Here is a 7,455-nt window from a genome sequence, read left to right on the forward strand (position 1 = left end):
ATATATATATATATATATATATATATATATATAAATACTAATGATTTAAAGCAACAAGATTGGCTGATCAATTTAGTTGTCCAGTTGAAATCTTTCAAAAGTATGTGAAAGATTAAAGTCAAAGTAAATATGGATTTAGAATAGTAGTTATATTTTACTAACCAAAATACCGAAAAAAACCGAACCGAACCGAAACCAATCTGATATCTGGATTGAACACCCCTAATCCAAATGAAGCCAAACTATTGTTTCATTCTCCAAAATATAATAAAAATAATAACTTAATTCCGCGCAAGGCGCGGATCTTATCCTAGTTGTATTTTCTTTATCTACACAAGATGTTGAATTTAGTGGGTACTCTAAATCTTTTCCTCAATTCAAAGGTAATTTCATTTCTCATCTTATGAAATGTTTTGTTTGTCTTCCATAAATAGATAAAATTTGAAACTTATTGATATCACTAATATGAAATGCGCAAAATGAGAATAATTGTTTTGAAAAATTGATATCACTTGGAACTTTTCCCCCAAGTTGTTTATTTTCTACAAGATATTAACTCACTAGATGTAGTGGTTAGGTATAATTAATCTATTTTACCAATCAGTAAATCTACTAAGAAGTTGCTAAAAATAGAGAGAATTTTATCACAACATAGAATACAAATACACAAAATACGAGGAGAGAGTATGGTCAGTACAAAGAAGGTAGCAAAACACAGAGACATATAACTTTATGATGTATTTTTTTGCTTAGGACACGAGCAACTTCGATGGTAACAAAACACAGAGACATATAACAATATGATTCACAACGAACAGAGAAATATACAACCTGAGACTTTTCCAACACCTTCCTTCTTCTCACAGGCTCCACACTAGTATAAAAAGCTTCAGTTCTTTGTCTTGTTATACATTTCATCAATCTCTTTCTGCGCAAACAAAATCAGAGGTTAAGATCACTCAGCTTAGCAAACCCCAAAACATTATTAAGCGTGGAAATAAAGCTAATTATTTGAATGTGTTGTTTAGGTAAAAATAATAAAATGAATGAGACTTTTTATATACCTGATAGTACTTGAGAAGCTGAGGCCTTTTCTTCTTGTAAGAAGGTGTGATGAGATCTCTTTCCATGTCGAATGGAACTGTGTCCAAGTGAACACCTTTTATCAGCTCAAATCCCTTTAGCTGTAATAAAAAAAAGAACACAACAATTTTCTTTCAAAGATTGTTGGAAAAAAGCAAATTATTAAGAAGACTCATGAATAAGTTATAAACCTTTTTGTCTTTGGCTACTCTGTTGAACTCTCCAAGGATAAACTCTTTGGTCTTTTGGTTTTGACAGATAGTCTCAAAGTCTCCTGAAACGTTATGTTCTTTAGCCCAATGTTCGATCTGTATCTTGCTTGGACAGACCACTGCCACTAAGTAAGACTCATAGCTGTTTCCATATACCCATATCTACAAAAATATATTAACAAATCAGTTTCTATAAAACCAATAAAAAAAACATTAACCGGATTGACCATTACCGATTCAATGGCAGCTACGTGGCTGTAAATGTTCTCCAAGTTCTCAACCGCAACGTATTCTCCTTGGGAGAGTTTAAAGATGTTCTTCTTTCTGTCGATGATTTTCATGGCTCCATCAGGTTGCCACTCACCAACATCTCCAGTGTGAAGCCATCCATCAATGAAGACTTCTTGAGTGAGATCTTCACGTTTGTAATATCCAGAGAACAAAGTCTTTCCTCTTATGCAAATCTCTCCACGTGGCTTGCTAGCAAGAGCGTCGTAACCCATCTCTGGAACTGACTCGAGCCTTATGTCAACGTTTGGAACCGGTGGACCAACCGTTCCAAGCATTTGAAGCTCATTTGGAATCGATACAAATGTCCCACCACAGCTCTCCGTTAGACCTGCATAATATTTAATTATATTAATACCAAGATATGGATTTGTTTTAAATTACTTGTTCATACCGTATCCTTGGAGAACATGAGCACATGCGACAACTCTAAGGAAAGATTCGATGTGAGCTGCAAGAGGAGCTGCTCCTGAGAGGATTAGACGCACTCTTCCTCCTAATCCTTCTTTTACCTGAATAATTTATATGTTCAAGACTTGGTTTTGTTCTAACAATCAAAAGGTTCAAGATCAAGAGAATGTGGATATATATGTCATTTTAATTTCACCTTCTTAAATACAATTTTGTCAAAGATTGGAGCTGCTTGTTCATGAGCTTTCCCTTTCACCATGTTATTATGTTTGCTGAAAAAAGCATCCAAGGGTTTCAAAAACAGAGATTAAAATCATTTACACTTTTCTTTTTGATCTAAATAGGGTAACACTTACTAGTTGAAGGCAAAGTTAAATAAGGTCTTCTTTAAGAAACCACCATCAGAAAGTTTCTGCTGAAGACCTGAAAAAATTGACATAAACAGAAAAGAACAGTTAAGAAGAATTAATGTTTCTCAAGTCTTTCTAAAACTAGCCTAGCAAAGTAGTTACCGTTGTATATCCTCTCAAGCACGCGAGGAACAGCGCAGAAAATAGTCGGTTTCAAAGCAGCAATGTCTTCAACTAAAATCTTAACATCCTGAAGAAAACAGATTATGGATATATAACTAAGTCCATTATGAAACAGATTCAGTAATAAAAAGAAACAGTTCTATAACCTACCCCTCTCCAAAAACCTATGGAGGCTGCTTCATATATAAATAACTCCTCAATCACGCGATCGAAGATATGAGCCAGAGGTAGATATGAGAGGTAAACATCTTTACTGGTTAACTATAAAAATTTTTTCACATTGAAACAAAGAAGAGTTTATCAAAATGATTTGCTCTTGATATACATACATATATATATTAAAGTACATGAGAATATAAACAACAATAAGTTACCTCTTCATTGATAGTTTTAAGCAACTTTTTAACACCTTCAAGTAGATAAATAATGCTCTCATTTGTGAGCAAGACTCCTTTAGGATCACCAGTTGTGCCACTTGTATACATTATAGTGCAAATGTCGCTTCTTTTCTTCTCTGGTAACTCATAATGTTTACCCTCACCCTGCAAGTAACATAAAAGACAAATATTTCAGAATCCTGAATATTATTTATATGGAAAGTAGAATTGTAAAAACGTATATGTGATTCTCTTACAAGCTTCAAGAATTGGTCCCATGAATATATAGATAATCCGTGCCTCTCAGCTTCTGCTCTTTGCACATTTGAAACCTCCCCAAAGCTCACAATATCTGTTCCAACAAGAAATTATGAATTGATTCATGATTCACTAACTTTCATCTCGGACTCAAAACTCAAAAACAGCTTACTCTTCAAATATTTTGTTGAATTTGGAGCTGTCTTCAATAACTGAAACATCCAAAAAGAGGAACCCACAGAGGAAAAAAACGTTTTGATTATTAGCTAAAGGAGATTTTGCATGATCTTATAACCTAATCAAATCACTGAACAATAACAAGTTACCTCAGAAATCTTTTTCTCCTCAGAAAAAGTAAGTGAAACCTCAGCATGACAAATGATGAATTCTATTGCTCCAGCACCTAACTCATGAACAAAGTTTCAGCTTCAGTGATCCAAAAGTATTATACATACATACATACATACATACATATAGGAATACCTCGTGGGTAAAAAAAGAGTAAGGTTTTGCCAAAAGTATTATACATACATACATACATACATACATATAGGAATACCTCGTGGGTAAAAAAAGAGTAAGGTTTTGCTTAGGCATGGGCATTCGGGGTCCCAATCGGGTTTCGGTTTAGTCCAATCGGGTTTCGGTTTTTCAGGTTATCAAAATCAGCCCCATTCGGGTTATATGAAAATTCGGTTCGGGACCGGTTCGGATTCTATCAGGTTCGGGTCGGGATTTGTAAATCTTCAAAGAACCGGTTCAACCCGATGTACTTTCGAGTTCGGGTCTCAATCGGTTCTTAAGTTTAAATGTACCTGATTTATATCTACGTCGTAACCAAAAAATAAGTAAAATTGGTTCTTCGGTTTTAAAATACTTGATTTGTACCTATTTTGTAACCAAAACATAAATAAAATCGGTTCAAAAAAAAACATCAAATGTGATCATTCAAAATCAAATGAAAGGTAAACATAGTTATTGATCGAAAGAAAACCAAATAAATGAAAGCATAAAACGAAAACCAAGTTCTCATGAAATAAAAAACACTATTCAATGAAAACAAACCAAAATCTAAAAACTTCAACATTCAACCATCAATCTTCATATAATAGATAATTATTTTAGATGTTCAATATATTTTGAATACATATTAGGAATTGAGATCATGTTTGGTACAAGTTATTTTTGGGAATTTTGAATGTTTCGGGTTCTATCGGATATCCATTTAGGTTCGGGGTCGGTTCGGATAATACCCATAACCCGAAATACCATAAAACAAGATCCATTCGGTATTTATACCGGATTCGGATCGGTTCGGATTCATTTTTATCGGATCGGATTCGATTCGGGTTTTCGGGTTCGGTTTATTTGCCCAGCACTAGTTTTGGTTGTAATGGAAAATCAAACAATAGAATATACACATTTATGTACATACCAAGAGTGTCATACAGAGGTACACAGTAGAGTCCATGAGCGTTGCAAGCCTAAAATTATTTATATAAAAAACATTGGGTTTAAATGGCGACATTCATAAAACATTTTCAGGAAACTAGATTTATTACTGTTTCATAAACCTAGTTTTTGGTAACCACAATCTCCTATATATTATTTGAGAAGCATTACAACTTCTTTTTGTAGCCACATGGCATCACTAAAATGATTCTTAGAATCATTAGAGAAATATGTTGGTACATCTAATTATATAATAAATTTTTTTATTAAATTAACAATAAATTCATCATTAATGTACTTTATTATTTCCTTAAATAAAATTTACGGAATTACCTAATGTGGCTAAAGTATATATGACAATTAATGATTTTGAATAATAAAGATTTGATAAAAAATAGTCTATCTTCTATCATATTTGTTTAATTTTAAACTATTAAATAAATTAAACAACCACAATAACCATATAATAAAAATTTAAATTTTTATGTATATGTTATATTTTAAATTTTTACAAACGGCTATAAATTACTAAAATTGTTAAAAATCTCACATTCAAATTTTATGATTCATGGTTTAAAATTTTTGTTATGACAAAATACAAATTATTACAAAAATTATATAAGTAAAAAGTCTAATTTAATTAATTATTAAGATTAATATATATATCGTTTTAAATTAAATTATAAACCATGTAAAATACAATATTTTAGTTTCAAAATTTACTTTGAACAATTTTTTTGATAAAAGTTTTGAACGATCATTGACAACTTTTTTTTAAAAAAAATTATAAAATAATAAACTATTAATCCCACAATGAAAATTTTGTTATCTGTAATTTAAATTGTTTTCTATAAAAAATACAAATGATCAAAAAAACTCTATGAGTAGAAATCATCATTTAATAGACATTAATATTAAAAATATACTAAAATATATTATCTATGTTAGTATCCTTTAAATTTAATAACATATCCTATCAAATAAAAAAAAATATTTTTTGGATTAATAAAATTGATTTATATGTTCGTACCAATTTAATTATATATTTAATAGTTACTGACTTTTAATTATTTAATATATATTTATTATTTTATAATATGTAAAAATATTTAATACATAAAATAATTTATATATATAATGTTGATTCCGCGCAAAGCGCGGATCTTAACCTAGTTATATATTAAAGCTCAATCAACATGATATGTTACTTTCGTATTACCTCCATGCTTATAATCCATTCAGGACTATTGGCGCCATAAATACCACATTTCTCTCCCTGCGGACCACAAAAACAATAAAGTTGAGATAGATGCATTTACTTGTATATATAGTTACATAAGTCAAAAATGTTGTGGAGAGTAATTACTTTTCCAACTCCAATAGTCCGGATAGAGTTTCCAAGCTTGATCACTATATCATATACTTCTTTGTAAGTTTGCCACACATATTTCCCTGCCTGTTAGAACAAAACAAGAGTTGTGTGAAATAATTATTCTTATTAAAAGTTTGATACTCCTTATTAAGTTGCTGAGATCTTACTTTTCCATCAACAATTTCTCTACGACCAAGCATAGGATTATCTGGAGATTTCTCCGCAGATAAGCTGAAACCAAAACATAAATTAACAATGAACACTTCTATCGATTTAGCTTTTCAAATTTGTTTCATTATAAGTATACTTTACAGTTTCAATACAAATATTAAATATTTTTCAGGTCTTATTCTTATTTTTAATTCATTAATTAACAAAATCAAACAAAACAATATATTAAATATTGATAAAACAAAAAAATTATCAATTTAAAAAAAAATGTAACGAAAGAAGTAGTTCTTTCTTTTGTTGTTAATACCAAATAAATAATAGCTATGAGCCTATGAACATGGGCCCAAAGGCAACAACTTGTGGAAAAGTATTCTTTGTTGTTATTAATATCAGTGAACAGAGGCACAAAAGGAAATGTTCACCGAAAAAGAAAACAAACACAGGAAAAAATTACCACGAATATGAACAGAACAAAAACATCACCAAGAACTCAGAAACTGAAATTTACACCCAGAAAAATTTCACCAGAAAATCTTCAAATTTATAATAAAACATCAAGATGAAATAATGTAACAACCAAGAAATTCAGAAAAAAATGAATCAGTGAAGCCAAACAGGTGGGAGTTTGATAGATAGTTTGTCCCATGAGCTAGCTAGAGAAGAGAGATATCTAACCGGAAAATATCCCAGCAACTGAGGAGATCATCGGCAGGTTCAGGAAAACCGTCTTTGGCGTAGATACTCCGGTAAACCGAGCCGACCGACGGACTTCCTCCATCTACGCCTTCTTTTCCCTTCTCAACCTCAACAATGAACCGATCCGTCGCCATTAGTAATTATATATCTTCGTATTTCTCTGTTTGTGTGTTATATAATCTGTATGATGGATCGTTGAATTTGTAGAAGCAAGCAGAAATTTTTAAATTTGCGTTGAATGTTATAAACTTACAATGGGGAAAAGATTTGAAAGACACGAGGGTAGCTGACCAATCCACAATACTTATATGTTATCAGAAATTATATATTAGAATATTATTTTGATTTCCAATAAAGCTTCTATTTATGTTCACTAAGTTATCAAACTTGGAATAATTATCGACTAGTCATAACGAGATGATAAAGTTTTGACCAAGTACTAAATTTTTTTTTAGAAAACTCAAAATTAAGGAATAAACATATATCCGGATTAAAAAAAGTTACATACAGTTGTAAGCGGAAATGTAAAGAAAGCATACGATTGGGACCCAAGTAATGGTATTTTTTTTTTTTTACAGCAAAAAATTCACTGACTCATGTAA

The 7,455-nt window shown here is 31.0% G+C and overlaps 1 protein-coding gene across 1 annotated transcript; it reads right to left on the reverse strand.

Moving 5' to 3' along the window:
• Window positions 1–624: 624 nt before the first annotated feature.
• On the reverse strand, window positions 625–7,139 carry LOC106318272 (long chain acyl-CoA synthetase 3). The gene is made up of 18 exons (XM_013756175.1): window positions 6,833–7,139; window positions 6,154–6,217; window positions 5,981–6,070; window positions 5,834–5,890; window positions 4,598–4,646; window positions 3,489–3,565; window positions 3,335–3,374; window positions 3,162–3,256; window positions 2,902–3,069; window positions 2,678–2,788; window positions 2,507–2,594; window positions 2,351–2,417; window positions 2,191–2,266; window positions 1,978–2,095; window positions 1,529–1,914; window positions 1,275–1,457; window positions 1,065–1,184; window positions 625–928 (listed from the first exon to the last, which is right to left on the reverse strand). The coding sequence occupies exons 1-18, from the start codon at window positions 6,985–6,987 to the stop codon at window positions 890–892; spliced, it is 1,983 nt and encodes a 660-aa protein (XP_013611629.1). The 5' UTR covers window positions 6,988–7,139; the 3' UTR covers window positions 625–889.
• Between the last annotated feature and the right edge of the window lie 316 nt (window positions 7,140–7,455).

This window comes from Brassica oleracea, chromosome C9, assembly GCF_000695525.1.
Source record: "Brassica oleracea var. oleracea cultivar TO1000 chromosome C9, BOL, whole genome shotgun sequence".
In the NCBI taxonomy this organism is placed as follows: domain Eukaryota; kingdom Viridiplantae; phylum Streptophyta; class Magnoliopsida; order Brassicales; family Brassicaceae; genus Brassica; species Brassica oleracea.

What these genes read in the sequence shown, in the direction of transcription:
- LOC106318272 (XM_013756175.1), bottom strand. Translation starts at nt 6,987, where the DNA reads ATGGCGACGGATCGGTTCATTGTTGAGGTTGAGAAGGGAAAAGAAGGC. An exon ending in GGACTATTGGAGTTGGAAAA is followed by an intron (nt 5,891 to 5,980) that starts GTAATTACTCTC and finishes TGTGGTCCGCAG; the next exon opens with GGAGAGAAATGTGGTATTTA. An exon ending in GAGTAGCCAAAGACAAAAAG is followed by an intron (nt 1,185 to 1,274) that starts GTTTATAACTTA and finishes TTTTTATTACAG; the next exon opens with CTAAAGGGATTTGAGCTGAT.